We start from the raw sequence: 23,518 nt of genomic DNA, 5'->3' as shown, positions 1-23,518 counted from the left end.
ACTACCAGGAGCCATTAAGGACGACAAAGCAAAGGTGAGAATCCCCAGACAAGTGACACTGGACCATGTAGGAGCACCTGCTGGCCAAGGGGACGCTGGAGGGGGACAATGTGGAGCGGCTACCCAGACCCCTTGACTGTTACCAGAAGGAGTGGGGGGCCCAGAAGGACACGGCTGACCAAAGCTTCCTCCAGTCAAGGATAGGGAAGGCCGGAAGGAAGAGGCCGGATGGAAACAAATGTTCTACAAGGCTCTGAGCCAGAGAGGAGGGCAGGCTCCCCATAAGGCTTTAGTCATCCTGGTGGAATCATGGATCCCACAGTAAGGAACATTACAGGATGCTGCAAGACCCATCCCTTGTCCCCCAAGGACAAAGACAAGTGTCTGCTGCAGCAGGATCTCACCATCTTATTATCAGGAGGAGAAAAATGGGCTCTCTGGACAGGTAGAGAGGTAGGGTCTCATCTGTCAAAATAGGGATAAAAGTAACTAAAATAGGGATAAAACTAACTCCTAAAGCATGAGGACCAAATGGAAACATGTGTGAGGTGTTTTGTGAACCCTAGAGATATATAGATAACATTACACGTACACTATTACCAGGTTGACAAGTAGCTACCTGTCTGTCAGGAATCAAATTTTGGAAGAGACCAAACTGCACCTAGAAACCGTTGTCAGTTTTATTTTCCCTTAATATACATTTATACAGGCGCTAATAAAAAGGCTCTCACACAACAGTTCAGTGAGTTATTCCCTAGTTTCCAGAAGAATGCATGCTGTTACAAATGAGAGGTAGAAACACTGTATTAAAGACCTAAAAATACAAACATTGTATAAATAAACGTTCAAATTAACTGTTGGAATTTCATACAGATAAATAAGGTAAAAATTACATTACTTTGTCAAAGTAAAGAGAAACTCATGGTTTTCATCAGTACACTAAAACGCTATCGATGCCAGAGCTACTGTACAACTTTGTCAAAGAGTTCAGACCACGTTATCTAAAAGGATTAAAATGATTTTGTTCTGGAGAATGGTTTATTCAAGTATTCAAGCAGTTAAGTAACCCAAACAAAATAAAATACAATATTGGAACCATCTCCAGTGGAGTCTTCAGGTGACTTGCCTAAACACTCCAGGCCTTACTATTTGGTAAGCTGCAAGAACTGAGCTTGAAATGAAAAGTGCCCACCCAGGTGAGGGAGCCCCCACCCCCACAAGAAAAAACAACCCTGATTTTTTTTTTTTTGTTAACTTGATGTAGAAACACCACCTCCTTCAAGACCTTGGTTCGGGCCTTGCAGTTCTGGAGAATCCCCTCTCAATTGCCGGCACTGGCTCCAATGCGGCCCAAGAATCCGGAGACGGAGCACCCCAAGACCCCAGGCGCTGATTAATGCACATTCTGCATGCACAACAAAAATGCAACCAAGCCTTGCAGAGGGAAAGCAACAACAACCAGGAACTCCAAACATTTCCATTACTGAAAAAAGTGGTAGCTGTAGACAAACAGGTAAAAAAAAGGCAAAGGATCACATGAAGATAAGTTTGTACAGTCTGTTTAAAATTCTCCTAGAAGTTACATTTGAAATTCCACGAAGGGTTTATTTACAATAAAATGAAACTTTTTTGGAGTTAAGTCCATTGTGCCTTATCTGGTGTTAAAGTAATAGTTCTGCAAAGTCCAATACGATTGCTTTAGTAAATTAGTGCAATGTGAAATCGGTTGGAAGGAGTTCTAGCTGTATCACATCAGATCAAATCCAAGACCCCAGGCGGGGCAGGGCACAACTTCATCCTTTAAAAGGCATCTTCCCCTTCTGGACACAGCTTGGCCTGAGCCCATCTTGCCCCAAGAGTCGGAGCTGCCCCTGTCTGGGGCAGGGCTTCCCACTTGATGCCTCAGGCATTTCCTGGCAGTCTGAGAGGCAAATTTTGAAGGAGACTCCCCTCCGGCAGCATTGGGGCACACTTACCCAGCTGAGACTGAAACCCAGGGAGAGGAGGGGGCTTCTCCCAAGGGCAGATCCTTGCTACAAATACAGCAGGAGTTGGGGGACCCTTGTTCCTCTCTGCCTCTTGGTGGACCCCACCTCCCTCATGTCACTGCTGCTTAGTCCAGGGGAGGGGCTATGGCTCGTAGACGGTCACCGCCCCATAGCAGAGTGCAGAAAGCCTTCTTTCAATACTAGATTTATCTGCAAGCAAAGCCAGAATATTCCCTTTAGGACAGACATTATCAATCAAGAGAGCTGACCCTCCCTCCGTTGCCCCAACCTTGAGACTCCAGGACCAGGTCCTTCAGGACTTCACCACTTGCTTGGGGCACCTGCCAACCTTGTTCTAACTCAAGCCCTGAGACGGGCACTACCTCCTGGGCAACTCCAGCACTGGAGTGCAGAGCCTGGCATAGAGCAGGTGCCTCATGGAATTGGACCTCAAAGCGGGATCTAAGTCCCTTCCTCTCTAGCACTTTCACCAGGATGGTATGTCTGGTGCCTCGGACATACGTTTTTCCAGTTAATAGCCTCTTCAAAGTTTTGGGGTCAAAGGGGACAATGATTTTATCAGGATGAAGAGCTGCAGACCCACTTACATTTGTGAACATTTTCAATGTCTGCAGGGTCCTGCAGGATCTTTGTTAAGCCTTCCAAAAGAAGAGCTGCTTTGTGGTAACGATATACAATATCTTCTGTCTGCTGAAACATCTCATCAAGGGCTGCTGACTGTACCTAGAGATAGAAGAGAAAAGCAAAACTTTCTAGACTATCCCAAGCAAATATTTAAAACGAGGCGGCTGCAAGTCTTGGAATTAAAACAAATGCCTTTCACATTTTGAGGAAACTAAGTTGAATTACTATACAACTATATGAAGCTAAAAACTTATCTACATGAAATTTTGTTGGAAAATGTAAAAGCTCTCAGAGAACCATCCTTTTGGGAAGTAAAAAATGGCTTTATCTTAAAAGCTAAGAGGATAACTATACAGCTTCACAACGCGCACGTTAGCATAATTAGTACAACTGCCCTTCATAAAAGTAAGTTTGTCATAACATCAGACATAATCTGATCGAGCCTCTCCAAACCAGGGCCACCCTATTAATCACCAACATTCTCCTGGTATGGATTCTCCTTCGGGGCTGTGGTCCAAACACTCTGGGAAGCAATTCAGAATAATGTTCCCTGTGCAAGGAGTTCTTTGTTGAAGAAAAACAAATCCTTCTATCACAGAACCCCGGGTACAGCATCCAGTCCATGAGGGAAAGGAGTCCAGCTCTGCCAGGAGGAACACCAAAGTCCACCTTGGAAGGACTTGTGCAGAGAGACCAGCTAAGTGTGAGAGGGCTGAAGGAGCCTCCTCTCTCTCCCTAACACAAGTGGGGGGGTGGGGCCGGCTTTGGCTATGGCATACTGAGGAAAGCAGCAGAATTATACAATGGGTGGGTTAATTTTGCTCAACAAAGATCCCTCCCCCTTCTTATCTTTTGTTATAAAGGCTGGATGTGTGGAAGAGGATGGAAGGGGAGGGATGAAGAATGTATTTTAAAAAACTAATCAAAAGAATGTATCCACTGTAGAAATATTCCTTTGCCTCTGAATTATGAAATAGGTTTTGAACATATCTGTGGGTAGCTAATAGACCCATTATGATTTAGATATCTAAATTAGAGATCTCTAAACTAATTACATTTAAATCTTTTAATTATAATGAACCAAGAGTTGTTCTGTACAATTAGTCTTTCATGTTGTAAGGAAGCAAAAATTACCTGAAACTGGAGAACAAGATTATCTCCTGATGGCAAGAAACTTACCACAAAATCTTACATTTAAGTTTTGTTCTTTTTTTCCTTTTCTAACATGGTCAACATTTCCATTTCAACATATATTTTTGGTTATGATGATCATATAATTTTTCATATTAAAACCAGGCAATTAAAAAAGTCACTTATTTCGTTTCTCTACTTCAGTAACCTGAAAACGAAATCTGAGCCTGTAAATTTCTGCTAAGTCTAGATAAGTCAAAGCATGTGTTTTCTTAATGGCTTTATCATGGCCAAACTACTTAAAATGCAGAAAATATTTGTCATCAAAGTAGCAAGCCATTATTACAAACTGAACAGTCAGATCAAGAAGCCAGTACTAAGTGCCTACTATGAGCTAGAGAGACTGTCCTAAGCCTCAGGATTCAAAGAAAGGGAAAAGAGCCTCTGTTCTGGAGGAATTCAGAGGGCAAGGATGGTGCTTCAGAGGGCTGGGTCCTAGAGCAAATGGGGAAGCCTCCAAAGGAGAAGCAGGACTGTCTGATCCTGGTGGGAAAAGTATGAGGGACATGGTCCGTACTTGGAAGTCCAAGAAACGGAGCAGAACAGAGACAGTGGGAGCACAACATGTAAATGAGAGGACAGAGGATGACACCTTTGAGGGTAATGGGCAAGGGGCCAAGGCAGGAAGGCCAGTAAGGAGACACCCTAAGAACTGGACAATGAAAATAAGAACCAGAGGCCACAGAGACAGATAGGAAACTAATCTGTGGCAACCAGTGAGACCATAAAGAGAAATATTATAAAGGGAGAAAAGGGGGATTTTGATCACATTGGGGGCCTCCCCACCAGAGAGAGGGCACGACCTAGACAAAGCCCCAGAAAAGGAGCCTGAGCAGTGAGGTTCAACAAACAGGAAGCCTGGAGGAGGAAGAAGATGGAAGCCAGGCTGCAAAGAGCAAGGCCTGGAGACAGCCTTCAAGGAGCTTAGCCACAAAACCAGGGAGGGGATAGGAATTACATGAAGATTTGGGGGGGAGGGGAACTATGCTTAGAAACAGCCAGTGAATGAGGACCACCAGAAAATCCTCAGGTGAGCCGGTTTGGGGAGGGGGGGATGGGAGGTCAAAGGGCAGCAGTGCAGGCCCAATGGGCAGGGAGCTGCACTGAGACATGCTCCCAAGGATGTGATCATGGATCTGTTGGAGCAACCCTACAACAAGGTCAGAGCCAAGCAGGCCCCTTCTCTATTCAAGCCTCCCATCCACCTTTCCTAATCTCTCCCCTTCCCAGGCACCTTGCTAGGCCACCCTGCAGCTTCTGGCTCCTTCCTTTTCCTAGAAGGTCCTAATTTCGATTCTGTTTGTGAAAATACTATCTGTGCTTCAAAACCACATCAGATGCTGCCCCTTCCACGGAGCCTTTTGAATCTCCCAACTGCAAATGATTTTTCCTATTGTGGACCATGTAACAACTTCTAGCTGGGGCTGTTGGAGTCCCCCACTAGACTGTAAGTATCATTAAAGTAGGGACTGCCTTCTTTCATTTGGATAATTCCTAATGCCAAGAATACCTCTGTATATATCAAGCATACTTCTTGAAGTCAATGTATAAATTATATTAATGATTAGGCAACAAAAAGCTTTTAGATTTATTCTATTACAAAGACAATCCTCTCCATTCTTCTTAAAGGAAGAAATGGTGCTGCATGATAGATACAGGCAGAAGCCCTAGAGAACCTCGGCCATTCCCATGTAAACCCCACAAAAGGCAAAAGTGATCACTTACCATTTCTACAGCACAATTGTAGATGAGTTTCTCTGCAGTCACACTATTGATCTCATCAATGAATCTTTGCTTGTCAGAGAAGAAACGATTCAGCTTTTCTGTAAGTTTCTTGCACATGGCAATACAGAATTTATATCTCTCATTCAGATTTTTGACAACTGGAAAAGATATGGTATGAATTTATCAATATTAGAAATGGAAAAAATCCCCTAATTTGCCTCTTTCTACTCCATTACACTAAATTAAGATTTATCTTAGAAATGTGACTAAAAAATCCATTTCCCCCCTAAGGCTTCCTTTCTCTTGATTAAAATAATAAAGAAGTAATTTTAACACTTTTTTCTCCATCTCCTGCATAGTGGATACTCTTTACAAACTTTTTTTTTTTTTTTTTTGGCTGAGGCAATTGGGGTTAAGTGATTTGCCCCGGGGTTACAGAGACCAGATTTGAACTCGGGTCCTCCTGACTCAGGAGTACACTGTGCCAGCTAGCTGCCCCTACTTTTTCCTTTCTTAAATAACTCTCATAAACTCTTACTGGAATAATTAAGACAGCGCCACTAATGCCTGTGGCAGAGTTCCATACCTTGTTTGACAGCCGTGGACGGGTTCAGCTTCCCTGATTTGATCTGGGCTTTGGCAAGATGCAAAGATGAGGCAAGCAGCTGCGCCGCCTTCATGTATAATACGAGTTGTTCTACTTGTCTAGAGAGGAGACAGGGATACCAAGTGTAAACACCAGACCCCTCGAGGATGACTCCCCAGCCTTCTGAAGGTGGAATGGAACATCCCACCAAGCCCGACTGCCCACACCTCAGGAAATCAGAAATACCAACAGGACAGAAGTCTCTGCCGCCATCAAAGTCCCAACCCCTAAGCTAGACCTGTGCTTGAGTGGCTGCTGGGCTGCCAACCGGCCCCATTCTGATGAGTATCTGTGGGCAGAGCAGCTACAGAAACAAGAGTGAGGGTCCCACCAACAGCACCGCCTCTGGCTGACACAGACTCCCGACAGAGACAAGTGAGCATCCTGAAGATGGAGGGCTGGGTCAGAAACGAGTATCAGTCGTGTTCTAAAACAAGGAACTCACCATAATTTAAAACTCACACAGAGCAAAGTATGTATTTTACTATTAAATGTCCAACAATTATTTGTAAACTAAATGTTAAAGTTCCAAGCTGAGATGCACATAAAGGCAGATGTCAATCATGGGACATAAAATGAAATGTAAACTTGGCTTTTTGGGAGAACAGTATTTGGGAAAGAGCCTGGGGAGAGGGGACGAGAGGTGTGTTTGCGACGGTGCATCATGGGACTTCCTTCCCTCAGCACAGCTTTTGTCAGCTTTTCTCTCTGCATTTTCATTTGGAGCAAACGCTTTCATTCTTGGGGACCAGGGACAAAGTGGTGAGCGTCCCCTCGCTCCCTCTTAAAGCACTGCAGAGGAAAGGCCACAAGCTCGGGTCTCAGTCCAGCTGCTTTTAGCCTCAAAGCAGGGCCAAAGGAGGGGGAGAATTGCATCAACCCCCAGGACCAGACTGTTCAGAGCTGTCCCCCACCTCAGCCCAGAGCCCAGCTTCCCTGCAGGTGTTCCTTGTCCCTTGGCTGCCAATGCTTTTCCTCTTCTGAAGTCCACTCATCAAATGATGGTTGGATGGCCAAGTCACCTAGGACAGGCCCAAATGAGGGAGACCTGCCCACCTGACCCCCGCTCCCTCAGCATGCTCCTGGTGCCCACATTTGCACACATCTATCAAGTGGCGTAAGCTTCTTTATCACTTTGTCTTACAGCCTCAGCCCTTAGCACAGTGTCTGCCATGTAGTGGGTGCTTAAGAGTTTGCTGACAGATTTTTTCCATCCTTGGCAACCACATGGCATAAGGTCAGAGAAAGACATTTTAGAGATATCTTCCTGCAGATAATATTTTGAAAGCTACAAAAAGGCCATTTTCAAAGAAAGGTAAGCTACCAATAGTCATACAAAGGCTACAAATCAATCACTAAGAAATTTGAATGAAAACAAGTCCAAGTTTGTGCTTCTTACTCAAACTGGCAGAAATGAAAAGAGTGAGTACTGAGGGGGCTGGAGGATGATGCTGGCAGAGCCATGCACTAGGCTACCTGTTCTGGAAAACAACTTACAATTGTTACAAAATGTACTTATACAAAATGATACCACTTTCCAGGAAAGAAGGAAAGGATCCATAAACTCAAAAATAGTCACAGCGCTTGCAACAGCAACAAACTGGAAGGAAGATGGGGCTACACAAAGTGGTCAGTCAACAAAAACGTATTAATTGGGAGCTTGATTTCTGGACTAAACAAGAAGGAAACAAAGAAAGGCCTCCTGGGCAGGTAGGCTTGGAATAGCCTTGAAGGAAGTCAGAGGATGTAATGGACGACAATGCATTCTAAGAAACCAAAGAAAAGAGAAAAAGCTGGGCAGAGTGAAATCAGCCCCCTGAGTCCCCTGCAGAGACATGGGGTAGAAGCAGTATGGGAGGCTGTGCTCACTTATTACTTTTTTAATAGCTTTTTATATACAAAACATATGCATGGGTAATTTTTCAGCATTGACAATTGCAAAACCTTCTGTTCCAACTTTTCCCCTACTTCCTCCCCTTCCCCAGATGGCAGGTAGTCCCATACATGTTAAATAGGTTAAATCAGTGGTCCTCAGACTTTTTAAATAGGGGGCCAGTTCACTGTCCCTCAGACTGTGGGAGGCCGGACTAGAGTAAAAACAAAAGCTCACACTCTGTCTCCGCCCCTCAGCCCATTTGCCATAAGCCGGCGGGGGCATAAACGTCCCCAGCGGCCGCATGTGGCCCACGAGCTGTAGTTTGAGAACCCCTGGGTTAAAGTATATGTTAAATGCAATATATCTATACATGTTCATAGTTATTTTGCTTGTATGGTCATAAAAAGAAAAAGAAGTAGGACAAGACCCTATTATTTTTGCTTCTTGGTACCAAGAGGATTCTCCCTCTTTCAGAGTATTAAAAAATAGTTCCCCCCATACTCAGATGCTCAGAAAGGACATTAGACTCTGTCTTTTTTAGCAACGACACACCTCACAACCTCTTCTACTCTCACCTGTCTACAGGCAGAGGGGCAGTCTTTTACTTATACTAAGTTTAATAAAACTTTTAAATGTAACAGTTCCAAGTTTCAAATAGTGTCATCTTTGCTCACTGAATGTTCACAGTTGCTGGTAGTGCTGTTCAAAATAAAAGTTTTTTAAATAAGAAAAGACATGGCAGACAGGCTGAGTCAGCCTAGAGAGGGCAACAGGAAAAGCAAGAAGCGCCCCCAGGATGAAGGTGCCTGGTCTGCAGGTCCCCTCAAGGCCCGTTCAAATCCAAGTCCCACCTAACAGCCTGGGCACAATGAAGTTACGGCAGAAAAGGGATTCTGCACCTCCTGGCTCCCTCCCCCTCCTCGCCGCCACCGAAGTCTGCTGTGACAGGACAAAATGGAACAAAGGGTGTTTCCCCAGGAATGGAAGCACTTACCCCCAGTCTTTGCTCAGCTGGCTTATCTGATCCACCACGACGCTCTCCTGGATCTGGTACAGGGACACGGCCGACGTGCACAGCTCGGGGTTCCCTCCCCTGATGGCGGTCAGATCTAGGACGCACTCGGTGAACGTCAGCATGGTGTTCAGATGGCGCAGTGTGTCTGTGTGCTCCCTCTGTGGGGAAGAGCAGGGTGTCTCTTAGCTTCAGCCCCAAGGAAAGAGTCTCTGCCTGTCTAGGCAAGGTAGAAGATCGATTTTAACTTCCCCAAGAAGGATAAAGTGACATGTGCGCTGCCGTTGTACCGCTTCATGGGGAGAAGTTCCTGAGCAACTACAGCTCTCAGGCCTAATTATGGGCTGAAAATGAGCATTCACTCAAAGCCACAAAGCAGTTATTGGGGGGGCCAGAGAGACAAACACAAAACCACCTCTACTCGCAGCAAACCCACATTCTCCTCTCTGTGAAAAGGAGGCAGTTTCAAGAAATAACATTCCATGGTTCTTCATCTTAAAGCTCATCTGGACCTTTTAAAATCAAGGTTTTCCATACTGAACAACAATTTCAAAGGTTAATTTCCTCTTCCTGTGCTCTTCAGGGTGCACCACATTGCTCCCTCAAGACACAGATGTGGTTTAACGTGACTTAACTGACTTCAAATATGGTCCAAATGGTAAAAGATGGCTGGACAAGCCGGCTGGATCAGAGCAAAGAAACACCCTTTGGTTTAGCTTTCCCCTGGAATTCTGTGTTGGCAGGCAAACAAAATGTACAAGAAGGGCCACAAGACAGGGACAAAGGAATAAGCCGCCTTATAGCAAAAAGAAACCCTGCTGACCTACTGCCTCAAAGAAGGAGGACAGAGTTTGCTGCTGGGGGCCAGCCCGAAGGACCCTGGGGTGGGGGAAAGTGCCCCCTGGTGTAGCCCAGGGAAAGAAGCGAGCTGAAAGCTCTGGGTTTTGATAGGCTTTACTGAGGATAGAGATCAGATCTCTTTGGCTACAACAGGGATTGGGAGGGGCTTGCATGAGCAGGCTAGTCTCTAGCAACATAGACAGTTTGCCTATTTTTAACAATTTTGAGAACAAACAGTGAACATAAGTTAATTTTTTTTTTGATGTTGGGCCTCCTTGGTACTCCCTAGATAACTAAGAGCGGCTTAGTTACAGCCCTCTGTTGATATTTCCCATTGGCTCTAGCTTTTAGTAGATAAGGTCACATCTAGTTTATTTGGAAAAGAGTAAAACAATTTTTTTGGATAAAAAAAAAAAAAAAAGGAAAAGAAAAAAAGAAAGCTTCTAAGTGTGATTCAGTGGTGCCTTTTCAAATTTATTTTAAATAAGACATTAAAATGCCAAAATCTCTTTTTTTTTTACTACCTCCATGAGAGTTTCTTCTGGAAGTTCTGGAGCTTCAAAAGTGATAAAGCCTTCCAAGCTGGGAGGGGATGTCCCATAAGGTGCATACTTCAGGCTTGGTGCTGCCTCTGCTCCCGGCGGAGAAGAGCCCATATAAATGCCAGGAGGGGAGCCCATATAGACACGGCCACTAGTGGAGCAGAGAGACCCTCCAGAACTGTTTGATCCAACTACATAAAAGAGAAAGCACAGGAGTTAACTGCAGGTAATTCATTTATTTATCAAACATCAGAGGATTAAAGACATACATGAACCACTGAGGCTATAATATCAAATGAGAAAAGAAGGAAAATACACAATTCTATCTTCAAGCTTTCTATATTCATAAAATTAGAAATCTGACTGAATCATATGCAAAATGTGAAGAAAAACTCTCCAAAGGGAGAAACACTTGAAACATCACTTTGGCATCCAAAACAACTTTTACTTTCCAAAGTTGTTTGGGTCTATTGTCACAGGCCTTCAAGTTAGGATCTAAAACACCTAAAACTGCTCATTTATCTTTTAAATTATTCCATCAAGGAATCAAGAGATAATTCACATTTTTAAAATACCTTTACCCCAGACATTCTTGATGACAAATATTAATTTGCTCATGAGGTCCCGAGAGGTCCTCTGACCTGTCTCTGAGGCAGACACCGATGGCACCGTCTGGAATAGGTCCAAGTCAAAATCCCTTCCAATACCAAGGTGGTGCCCTGGCCAGCAGTCTAAAGCCTGCCATAAAACCGCCAAGGCTCACCTGAGGTCGTCCTTGTCCGCAGAACCATCTGGGTGCAAGTGGGAGGCGTGGCGCTGCTGGGCGGAGAGCCTACAGTGAACATCACAGCCCTCGAACTCACCCCGGGGGCCACGGGAGGCCCCAGAACTACCGCACAGGCGCCCGCAGGAGCTGCAAGACAAGAGCATAAGGTGGGGAAACAAGCCTGCGCTCTCCCAGAAGTCTCTGGTCCTCCCTCCCAGGTCGGAGGTTCTGTATCAGAGCAGAATCTGACAGGACTGAATGACTGCTAAAGCCTGATGGCCTCTCCTACTGCATCAGTGATCTTGCTAAACACTTTTTTAAGTGAAATTCCATCAAATAACTTCTATTTTCCCATTGACTTTATTATTAAAATCAGACATTCACTCCTCCAAAAGAAACTTCTACCTCCCAAACCACCAGGAGTCTTCCCATCCACTGTCTGCTCAGCATCTCAGCCACTACAAACACCACATGCTAAGTGGGGATTATCCCCAAAGCATTCTTTCTTCCCTCTTCCACCAAATTCTTTCTTCCCTGGTCTGGACACTATAAATGAGGGATGAGGGAAAAGGCCCACACTGAAGTGACAGGCGCTGGCTTTTCCTAGTGATAACCCACAAGTCCTAGGATGTTCTCTCCCCTGTTCCTATAATAGTCCCCAAATAAGAGGGAGCTAGGGCATAAATTCAGGCTGCTGAAGAGTCAAATGGAAATCTTGGTTTTCCAAGATTCTCCCTCAAGAAGGAATTGTCAATACAAATGTAAGAAATCTGCACTGAACTGGCTCTAAACTACATTATAGTCAACTTTCACATAAGTTGTCAACACATGCTAGTTGGAGCACAGCCTAGCCTCTAGCTGAGGCACAAACTGCCTTTTCCTATCTGTGGCCTCAAAATTTGGGTGTCTGGTCAGCACAAACACTGAAACAAAAATTACTTGTGTAAAAACTGCAACTCCCCAACTAACGCTTATCAACCACAGCTACAGACAGTACACACAGAAACACTTAGAAAAACTCTCCTGCTCACATTGGAGAAAACCAGAGTCAAAGACTAAAAGCATGACGTTTGTTAATTATAAGGATGAGCATAAAGAGGCCAGAAATAGCAACAGTTCTGCCTTAGTGTCTATTGTCTTAAAAAGCTCTGTGTGTGTGTGTGTGTGTGTGTGTGTGTGTGTGTGTGTGTGTGTGTGTGTGTAAAGGACAGGAGACAAACAGGACAGGAATATTCTGTTCTTAACTTACATAAAACTGGGGAAAAAATCTCACTGGAAAATTTTTTAAATCTCAATAATACCACAAATATTACAAATGCAGAGATGGGGATAGAAGATGCACAAAAATGGAGAGTTATTGCTTTAACAGCCGTGGAGAAAAGTAGCCAGGCGATTTGGACTGCCATTACAAAGCAATGTTTGCAAGTTTTAAAGAAGGAAAAACTCCAAATCAACAGAATGCTGCAGCTACCCAAATAGATTCTCTAAGTACATTGATATTAAGAATCTATTCTCTAGTTTTTACACTGTAGGTTCATCATCATAATCACCACCAATTTAGAGTCCAACAAGGGCTTCCAGAGAGCACTTTCCTACTCTCTGCAACCTTGTATGTATACATATGGCACACATGATTTATATTCTGTGGCTGTACAGCTAATAAGATTCAGAAACTGGATTTGAACCTAAGTCCCCAGACTCCAAGCTCATCCTCTATTATAAGATGCTATCTCTGAACAAAACTGAATTCAATTTCTATATTTTGAATTCTCTTAGGGCAGGACAAAAGCCCAATGTTTCTATGTGCAAGTGAATTTCAACATTTTTTCTGTCTCTCATGAGCAAATGACATGTTATCATCTATACAGGTATAGTCAAAGGAAAGAATTTATTATGAAACCTGAATTATACCAACAATGATAATGATGCTAGGATCTGAGGTTTAGAGGCTATTTGATCTAATCTCTCATTTCACAGATGAGAAAGCTGAGGTGCCAGGATGCTATGGGATTTGCCCAAGATCATCTCTTATCTTCTGGTGACAAACCCAGCATTTTCTCCATTGAAGAAGTCAGCCAGCACTCCAACACGGACCATCCGAGAGGGCTAGGGCTTTTCCCATTGACCCATCCAGTCCTTCTCAGCTTGAAGCTGTGTTAAGATTACTAACTGCTAGCTGTGAGAACAACCCGATCTAATGGAGCCTGTGGTCAAGCTGGAAAATGGCCCCCACGGCAAATAGATGCACCTAGCCCGTGTAAGTAAAAGCCGAGGACTGTGTGGTCCCAGCAAGAAAGGGGAATTGTTTTTGGATGAGCTGGCCTTTGAGGTTGCCTTTAAAGATGGGCAGGATGTTCTGGGCATAAGGGAGCAGTAGGAGCAAAAGCACAGGGAGAGGGTGCTGGAGGATGTGAGAGAAAAGCAGTGGCAGATAATCCTGGGCTGAGAGAGAGCGCTGGGCTGGGAACATGAGCCAAAGTCAAGCAAAAGATCATAAACTTCACTAATTGTCCACAGGGAAGCCCAGAGAGGCCCAAGCAGAACTGACCAGACGGGATGGAAGCAGCAGGTGATGATACACGAGGCACCAAGCAGCAGCATGGGGACTCAGACTACAGTTCTGGGACTCTAAGTTTTCCAATCTATCACCTATAAAGCGCCTGCTAAATGCCAGCCACCAAGCGAGGTGCTGGGAGAAAAACGGAATGGTCCCACCTCCACAAGGGAGATGGAGGAAGTACACACACAAACCAATACAAGATTCTTAGGGAAAGAAGCCCCAGGTTGGAGGTTCAGCAAAGGCTTAGAGTAGGAAATGTGGGCTCTAAAAGGTGGAGAAGGCACCAAGATGGCCTACGCAAAGCCCCAGGGGGTGAGGATGGAGTCTGGAGTGATGAGGTAGTGAAGAGGCTGGGAACATGATGAAATGTTTCTGGAAAGCCGGGCAGCAGAGGAAGCAGGGAGAGATGGAGAGAGGCTCCAGTTATTGTGAAGGTGGAAGCAGGCAGAGTCCAGCAGCCCTGGGGAGCATTCCACGAGCCAACCGGTCAAGTCAAAGTGCATCAGTAGATGCTTACTATGGACCAGGCACTGAGCCACGAACATGAACATCTCATAGACAGAAAGATAACGGGGTGGGGGAGAAAACACTACACAGGAGAGACTCAGAGAAGAAGAGAAAATGGTGGTGAGTATCTTGGAAACATTTATGGCCTAAGTGGATGAGAAGGGCTTAAGGTGCCTCAAAGTAGGTGAACTGCCAATGAAAGAATGGAGAGGAGGAGCTGAGAAAAGGGATCGCTATAAACATGAGATCCAAGGATGATAGTACAGGATGGGAAGAAGGATATTGGGAAATTTTTGAATACCTGGAGGAACAATATAAGCAGAAGACATCAAAAAAGATAGTGTAAACATAATGTAAACAGAACACAAGGACTCCAAAGAAAGAGTACTAAAGATCAATGGAAGAGAAATGGTCCAAAAATTTATAGAAGTAATCAAGGCCTGGGGACAATGAACTCAAAAATTCCAAAACCATACTTTTGATCATTAGCAGTCTCAGTCAGACGTGTTAAGCAATATACACAGAAAACATAAAGGAAAACTTGATGAAAAGGAGAAAAATAGCACAAGCTGATGAGATCCCATGTTCGCAGGGAGAGAGCTACTTGTAGAAGGGCTGAATATGCAAGGTCAGCTCCTTCAGAAGGACCATTCACGGGGATCTTTGTAGGTGCAGGAGCTGCTCCAGGGCTGGACCCAGGCTTTATACTAGTCAGCATGTCACTGGTGGAGTTTAGAGTAGTGGAGACATTCTGGAAAGCATCACAAAACTGAACAATCTGGCTCAACAAGAACTGTACCCCAAAAAGTCATAAGGATCTTTCTGTACCAAAAATCTTCTTCTTTACTTGCAATGGATGTTTATTTATCAGTCTTTGATAAAGATTAAACAAACTTTTTTGAGGGAATATTTACCTAGGGAAAAACATGAAAGGTATTTCCTCTTTTCTACATTGCCCATGTACTTTTAAGTTTCAGTATGCTATATCTAATGCCAAAGATTTCAGCAGTATCACTGTTTAATAGAAAAGTGTAATTTTTACTTTAATTGAGTGACACACTTGTTATGTTCTGAAGCATGATTTAACTTTTTTCTCCCTGTGCTAGGGCTCATCATGAAAGAAATGGGGTGATAGCTGCGGAGGCAGACAGAATTAAGACCTAATGAAAAAATGCTAGTACTATATAAATTCTACATTTAAAAAGAATCTTAATCCCTCTTACCTGTGTCCATTGGTCGTTCTGTGTTGAGACTATCTGTACTGCCCTGATACAGTTGCCCCCCTAAAGGTGTCTTCACTTGTTGATCTGACAACTTTCCAGTACTTACAGATCTATAAAAGAACAGTAATGTTATCAATGGAAAAGATAACACTTGATCTTAAAAATTATTTTGAGTGCCAAAAAGACAAAGGCTTATATTGAGATTATAAGTAATCCACAAAAACAGGTGGGAAAGGAGTGCATGCTAAAAATTGTAGGGTAGAAATAAATTTAGACACAAATGTAAAGTTGTTTATCTTATAACTTCCATAAGGGAATATGTACAGCCAAAGAAAAACTGGCTTATTTTACCTGCCAAATGTGGCCTTGCTATGCTGCTCAGCCACCTGCCTTTCACTTCCTTGGGCTGAGAGAAAATGTGAGAACTCTCGTGGGTCACTCACATCCTTGGCTGCCACATCTGCTGGTCCCTGACGAGTAACCAAGGCTAACAAATTGGAAGATGCTTGGGTTTTAGGGATCTTGGAAGGAGCTGTGGCCTGGACAAACATATTTAAAATGGTTTTAATAGAATTCCTGTTCATTTTCCATTTGTGACATGCTAAAAGATGGAGGCTTTGGGTAAAGCACTACCATGTTTCTTAACTTATAAGCCAACCTTTGTGGGAGAGCCAATGATTGTTGGTAAAGGAGTTTTAAAGAGCCAGTCCGAGCTCCTGGGAGAGGATCCCATGTGCTTGGTGGGGGAGGTCCCCAGGCTGACGGGCCGACTGGGCTGCGGTGAGTAGCTATACCCAAATCCTGCGTGGGACGGGCACACAGGGTCAGAATGCTGCTTCCGAAGCTTTTGTTTGTTCTGATAGATATCAGTGAGCGTGGGGGCGCTCTGAAGTCTAGCACCCAACAAAAGAGACTGTGGTGACTGCGACTGTGGTACTGGAGAACCTGGGAAGAAGAGTGAGCAAGGAGACAAGAGTGGGATCACGAGTGGGATCACAAAGCAATGTTCACAGTCCCTACGAGGGCCGGACACACACTTCGGCCTAAGAACTCCAGTGACTCGTCCTTCCAGGACGCACTGACCTCTTCATTCAAACCTCCAGGAAAGGCCCCTGTGCTCAGCCTTCTCGGGACAACGGCACATCCTGCCTTTACCAGCAGCTGGCAAAACCAAATAACTAGGGAACTAAGGAGCGGAAAACTATCCAAGGGTCTAGATCGCCACATCACAGCAATGTGGGAGATCATTTTGGCCTGCAGTAAGAATACTATAAAGACTCATTTTCTGCATCATTTATCATATTTACACGGGATTGTTTGGTGCTTCAGAGTCACTTTTCTGAAGCACTGATGACACAGTAAGACAGTGAAGTAACTATGATGTAAACCAAAGATGGCACACAAAAAATGCTGAAAACCTAAAGACTTTTAGTTCATTTCTACTGACAACAGTCTAGGACAAAATTAACCTGCAAAATCCCAGTCAATCCCCTGCCTAAAGTAACCCACCTGAAGAATTCCTACTCCTCGAGTCATGGCCCTGTGGCTGGCCACAACAGCAATGGCCAAGCTGTTCAGGGATGGTGCCAACTGTAAGAGAAGGACAAAGAATTGAAAGCTTGACTGTTCTCTTACCATAAGAGGCAGAAGAACAGAAACATATCAGACTCTCAAAATAATTTGGTAAATTAGGATTTTAAAAATATCTAACTTTAACCACATGCCATTTGCAGTTAGAAATCATATTAAAACAAAAACACTCACAATTCTCCTTTTACTTATCCACAAAATGCTTCTACCAGTGCACATCAGTAAAGATTAAGATAATCCCTTATGCCTTCCTTACCTAATGGAGAAGGGGAGTATGGCCTTGAGGATCCCGTGGACAGCCTACGCCCAGCAGTCTGTACGGTGTCTGCGGGTACTGGAGAGCAGGAGCCCATCTTGAGAAAGCCCAAAGGGCTGGTATTAGACCTTCGAACTACTGCAGATCTGAAAAGTTTATTTGTTTTTAAAGGTGGAATTTCAAGAAAAACTACACAACCCAGTATGCTAAAACTTTAGCAAGGAATACATGCCAGGCACTGAGTAAATGCTGGGACACAAAGAACCCCAGGCCTTGGGAGCTCACAATCTACTAGAGAAGACAACATGAAAAACCTTGCACAAACAAGCCTATGTAACTACCAGAATTAAAAGGGCTTTAAGAATGTTTCCTGCAGGTGAGATTTTTAACTGAGACTTGAAGGAAGACAGAAGAGGGCAGACGTTCCAGGAGTAGCGGAGAGGGAGTTGGCTGGGAACAGCCAAGTGCCCCAGGTTACTGAACTGAAGAGTACAAGCTGGGGAGGAAGGTCTGAGCCAAGATGAGGTAGGGTTCTCAGCAAAGGGAGGATTTAATATTTGAAGCTGGAGTTGAAATGGGGCCCCTGAAGTTTATGGAGTGATGGACGTGGTCAGGGCTACACCTTAGGAAAATCCCTCTGGTGGTTGAATGGAGAAGGGACCTGAAGCAGGAAGAGCTCCAACAGAGGGTGAGGAGGGCTGAACCAGGGTGGGGGCAGAGGGGAAAGGGGGAGGCTGCTGAGGAGAAGCTGACAGCCGTGGTGACTCTGGATGGGGGGGGGGGGGGGGTTGAGGGATCATTCCCATGACCATCCTGAATCCCATATCCAGCTACTATTAGCAAACAGATGGCCCCAAACATTCCCCCCCTGACAGAATTTCCGACACAGGGCTAAGAACTAGTCCAAGCCCTCTACAAGTGAAGAATCTGAGACTCAAGAAGAGAGTGACCAGCCCTGAGGTTATTTCCCTCACAAGTCTTAGAGCCGGGCCTGGTCTTCTGGGCTGGAGACCCAAACAGCTCTTTTAACAGCTCCTGTTCCAGAGCAACTCTGAGAGCCCAGACCACAGAACTGAGGCAAAGTCTCCAATACCAACATCACAGGACCAGGACACAAACAAAAATAAAAGAACACAGCCCAAGCAGCAAACAGGGGCTGAATTCAGTGGAAAACAGGAGTTTGTTCAAAACAGAGGGAACGCTGATCATCCCCTGACAAATGCTAGCTGGTGGACGATAATGCAGCGGATGGACAAATCAGCACTGAAGAAGAAGGCACCCCAAGGTCTGCTAGGGTTGTTCAAAGACAGCTACAAACAAAAGGAGACTTTAATCTTTCCATAAAGCAATGCTTCCTTTTGGAACAATTCAGTCACATGGACCAAGCCAAGAGGCACTGTCTGGACCAAAGACTGACCCAATTCTAAATGCACAAATCATCACAGAAATAGCCAGATCAAATCTGGTCTCAGACACTTAGCCCTTCCTAGCTCTGTGATCCTGGGCAAGTCACTTAACCCCAGCCTCAACTGCCTCAGCAAAAAAAAAAAAAAAATATATATATATATATATATATAATTGGCTCACCTTGGAGAACCATGGGGGTTTGCCCCAGGGCTGGCTGAGGAGAGGTTCTGCTCAATCCGCTGATAATTCCTTAACTGAGTAGGCACTGGAATAGGGGCTGTCTCACTGTGAGGTGATGGAGAGGGCTGACACGGTCTGCAACCACAATTTGTTGACAAAGGTAAGAAAAATGCTGACAAAGCAGCTTCTCTGGCCTGAATTGGCACTTAGGGATTTAACATTCTATATGTGCATGTGGCATGACTTGAAGTTTTTCTGAGGTCAAGCTAAACGCAATGACTTTAAAACTTAACACATTTTGTATCGTCATTTTAAAATGTTCTTCCAACCCTCACTAAAGACCAAGAACTGTGACATGAACTAACAAGAACTAAACAAAGACAGTAATGGACAAAGTTCCCAAGTCAACTGAACTCCATGTCTCCTACTGGCAGATCTCTACACATTGAGAGCAAAACAGTTCTAGGAAAATCTACTGCACAAAAGAACAGGAAGTTCAGAAGCAAAGAGGAGTGGAATGTTTACCAAAGCTGTTAATCAGAAGGACATCAGAATTTCTCAAGATTAAAAACATGTTGTATGAATGATTCCTCTCTTTAAAAAACTCACATGCTGCTCTGATGTGGACTTTGAAACCAATTTATTTTCTTCCCTTATTATCAGCTTTAGCCAAATCCCAGATAACTTATGTGTATACAGAGTTATATAAGGACAGAACTTTTTAATCAGCCTCCACTGTCTACTCCTCCAACCTCTGAACATCTTTAAACAACTTTTGAGATCTTGCTTAGCATATGATTAGACAGGTCTGAGATCTGGTCAGCCAGATGGAGTCCACCTCCTCCTCGATCCCTCTCTTCTGAGCTACCATACTGATTCCTCCCCTTACCTCAGAAATACCTTAAAAACTGTGTGCCCTGAAATGTAAACTGCTCATTCATTTATGACTCTGCATTGTAACCGCTTCAGCCTGTGAAACTATTTTCATGCAAATTGTGTGTAGATACTTGACTTGATTTCTTCAGGTTAACCGAACTGTAATCAAATCTCTTTCAAAGTATTTTTATAATATTCTTTACAATTATCCTTTCCCAAATCTATTGTTCTCCCAAATCCAGTACATATTACCACTCCTGGTAACTCTACCTCTTCAGTTCTATTTTCTAAAAAATTTACATATAAAATTAGGTCCAAGGATTTTACCTCCTTCCTCAGTTTCAATAAGTGTAGAAAAGTGACTAAGAGATCACTATCAGAAATGCAGGAAATATTGTTCTTAAGATGATTTCATATTTCTGGTTTAATGTCTAATATCACAACAAATCTTGAAATTTCATCATGGCTCAGGAGCAATACAGGAATAGGAAAGTTTCCTAAGAAGTTTCCTTTCCCAGGAAAGCTTTGTGAACTTTTTCTCTTCCTAACAGGATTAAGCATAACAAAAGCACCCGTTCAAATATCCCAAACAAATGGCATTTATATCCTCAATATTTATCTATTAGAATATTTTAACACTCTTCCAATTAAAAAGAAAAAAGAAACCCCAACAATACACTTCAAACAGAGAAACATTCTTTGTCTTTTAAATATTCAGATAAAGAAATATGCAAAACAATTATTCATATTTAGTAACTTTACACCTGAACTTTATTGCAAACTGAAAAGACAGAAAGCCATTAACTTCCAAGTTAAATGGCTTTCTCAGAAGGCAGCTATGGAGTGTCTGCCTTCATTATGGTATCTTGCATTTGAGATGGTAGAGAGATCACTAAAACAATCAGAAGTCCGAGGATTAGAGCACGAAAAAATTTCTTTCTCATGAAAAAGGGTGTGCAATTTGACATACAAAGGGAGGTTTGAGAGAGAGTGACACGAACACCCAGGCAAAGGATGGTCCCTTTTTGATTCCCTAACTCAAGCTGCCCTCCCCAAGCCCCTGGCTTCTTTCCCCATTGGCTGGGTTTTCTAAACAGCAGTTTCTAAAAATGTGAAGTAAAAAAAAACTGAGAGGATCAAATGCTTAACAGAGCAGGATGTTTCCTATTCAATACAGTCTCTGCCCCCAAGGAGCTTATTCTTACATTCTTTTAGGCCAGTTTATCTCTACTTCAACCACCCTCCAATGTCCCTGTGCATTTCAATTTTCTAATTTAAGTTTCATAACTGTGGAAACCGAATAGATGCCCATCCAACCTGGCGGAGTGAAGCTAGGAAGCTGCTTGAGCTCTCCCAGTTTCCCTTGAAAACCACATGAAAACAAGTCTGAACAGTCTGACGGAATGAAACCTCTCTCCAGCTCAAAACATATTGGAAGGACTTCAAGAAAGCTCAGTCTCACTGGGGTGAAAAGGGTGTTCAGCCCAGCTCAGACTGTAGAAAGCCGGTGAGAGGATCTTAATCACAGCAAATAGGCAACTCAACTCAGACCCTCAGTCCTGGCTCAGTAGAGGAGCTGATTGGGGGGCAGCTTCCAGTTCCAGCTCAGAAGGCAAACTCTGGGAAACCAGGCTGTTTTCTGAACAGAACCAGCAAAGCTAGCCCCCTGTTCTCAAAGTCAAGGCTCAGAGATGCTTGGGACAAAGCCCCTTAACTCCAGGAGTAGAGTTTGACCATAAAAGTTAAAAAAAAAAAAAAAAAAAAAAAAAAGAGGAAATACCAAAAGAAAAGGAAAGAAAATGAGCAAGAAACAGAAAAGAACCTTGACCACTATGGTGACAAAGAAGACCAAAACACCAACTTAGATGAAAACAAAATATCCACAGAGGAAATCTCAATGATATGAATTGGTTCCAAACCCAGAGACTTCTTGGAAGTGCTTATAAAAGACTTTAAAAAGCAAATGAAACAAGGAGAAGAAAAACAATGAGAAAAGTGAGAGGTATGCAAGAGAGTCAACAGCTTACAAAGGGAAGGCCCTTCCTTAAAAAATACAATTGGGGGGCAGCTAGGTGGCGCAGTGGATAGAGCACCAGCCCTGAATTCAGGAGGACCCCGAGTTCAAATCTGGTCTCAGACACTTAACACTTCCTAGCTGTGTGACCCTGGGCAAGTCACTTAACCCCAGCCTCAGGGGAAAAAAAAAAAAAAAACACTGAAGAAAACACCTTCAAAAGTAGGATTAACCAATTGGAAAAGGAGCTAACTGAAGAAAATCACATATTAAAAACAAGAACAGGGGAACAGGACAAATGAAAGTTAATGATTCTTGAGACATCAAGAATTAGTCAAGCAAATTAAAACAAATAAAAAAGGGGAAGAAAATGTAAAATATCTCAATGGAAAAACAGGGGACTTGGAAAATAGATCCAGAAAAGACAACTTAAAAATTACTGGTTTACATGAAGGCCATAACCAAAAAAAAAAAAAAAAAAAAAAAAGCCTGATTAGCATTCTTCAAAAGAATTGCCCTGATAGTCTAGAAACAAAGGGGCAAACAGTCATTGAAAGAACCTATTGATCACTTTTGGAAAGAGATTCTCACAAGGAAAATATACAAAAGCCCATCCATTTCTCACCTGTGATAAATGTGCAGATGATCCTGCATTTTCAGTGATTGAGGAGAGCATGACTGGCAGTGACCTATGTCTTTTTGTAGGGTGATGAGGCCATGGGCAGCTAGGTGGGCATCAGCAGAGAAAGCCTGAATCACTACATAATCTGGAAGAGCAGCCACTCCTTGAGGCAAGCTGGGAGGGGCACTGATTGGATCACCTCAGCCTTAAGTGGGCCTTCTGATTATAGACCCACCCCAGATGGGAGTCTCTAGAAACCCCACCTTTACTTTCTTATACAATTAAAAAGCCAAGTTATGTCAAACACCTCTCCTTCAGGTTAAAACTTCCCTATAAAAAATATGCTTGTACTATATAGATCAGTGGTCCTCAAACTTTTAAAACAGGGGGCCCTCACACTCTGTTCCTGCCCCTCAGCCCATTTGCCATTACCCGGTGAGCCGCATAAACGTCCTCAGTGGGCTGCATGTGGCCTGCGGGCTGTATTTTGAGAACTCCTGATATAGATCCTTGCTCAACTCCTTTTTTAGGGTTGGTCCACCAGTCATGGCTTCTAGGTAAGTTCAGACCAGTCAGTCAATGGCATAATTCCCTTCCCCCTAATAATTACCCCTTGGCTAAATTTCTCTATGAACTTAGCACTAGTGGAGCACATGGCATTTTCCCTTTAAGGATGCCTTCCCCATGTTTAATTGTGAATTCCACTAGGAAATTTGTTTTTCCCTTTGTTAGTTTTTCCTTTCTCTTCCTTGCTAATTCCCCTTGGAACTTTGTTCACCCTTAGCAGCATTCATAAAATCTTTGCCTCATGATTTCCAGCTCTATGTCTACAAATTCTTTTGGGAAGACTAGCAACACAGGTCCACAATCCCAATATACTTTGGGGATCTCACCCTACATTCCATTATTTTGGTGGCTAAGCTCATCATTCTGGAAGACAGGAAGAGTCTGTACCCCGTAACCTCAATCAGAAATTGTGGCTAGAAATGTTCTGCATGGGGGAAAAGAAGAGAAGGAAGTGTATGTAATAACCTACTTGTAAACTTATATGT

The 23,518-nt window shown here is 43.6% G+C and overlaps 1 protein-coding gene across 1 annotated transcript in view; it reads right to left on the bottom strand.

Moving 5' to 3' along the window:
* Positions 1–656: 656 nt before the first annotated feature.
* ULK2 (unc-51 like autophagy activating kinase 2) overlaps positions 657–23,518 on the bottom strand; it is a 63,240-nt gene continuing 40,378 nt past the window's right edge. Inside the window, exons 15-27 of the mRNA XM_074263911.1 lie at positions 18,955–19,089; positions 17,368–17,513; positions 17,031–17,111; positions 16,180–16,466; positions 15,873–16,060; positions 15,522–15,631; positions 11,229–11,378; positions 10,448–10,656; positions 9,066–9,244; positions 6,136–6,254; positions 5,550–5,707; positions 2,597–2,732; positions 657–2,198 (exon numbers count right to left, since the gene is read on the bottom strand). Coding sequence (XP_074120012.1) covers positions 2,131–2,198; positions 2,597–2,732; positions 5,550–5,707; positions 6,136–6,254; positions 9,066–9,244; positions 10,448–10,656; positions 11,229–11,378; positions 15,522–15,631; positions 15,873–16,060; positions 16,180–16,466; positions 17,031–17,111; positions 17,368–17,513; positions 18,955–19,089 — 1,966 coding nt within the window. The 3' untranslated portion in view covers positions 657–2,130. The remainder of the gene's footprint in view (positions 2,199–2,596; positions 2,733–5,549; positions 5,708–6,135; positions 6,255–9,065; positions 9,245–10,447; positions 10,657–11,228; positions 11,379–15,521; positions 15,632–15,872; positions 16,061–16,179; positions 16,467–17,030; positions 17,112–17,367; positions 17,514–18,954; positions 19,090–23,518) is intronic.

Source organism: Sminthopsis crassicaudata, chromosome 4 (genome assembly GCF_048593235.1).
Source record: "Sminthopsis crassicaudata isolate SCR6 chromosome 4, ASM4859323v1, whole genome shotgun sequence".
Taxonomy (NCBI): Eukaryota; Metazoa; Chordata; class Mammalia; order Dasyuromorphia; family Dasyuridae; genus Sminthopsis; species Sminthopsis crassicaudata.
The sequence above is the reverse complement of the archived record's forward strand: the minus strand, read 5'-3'. Positions and strand labels throughout refer to the sequence as shown.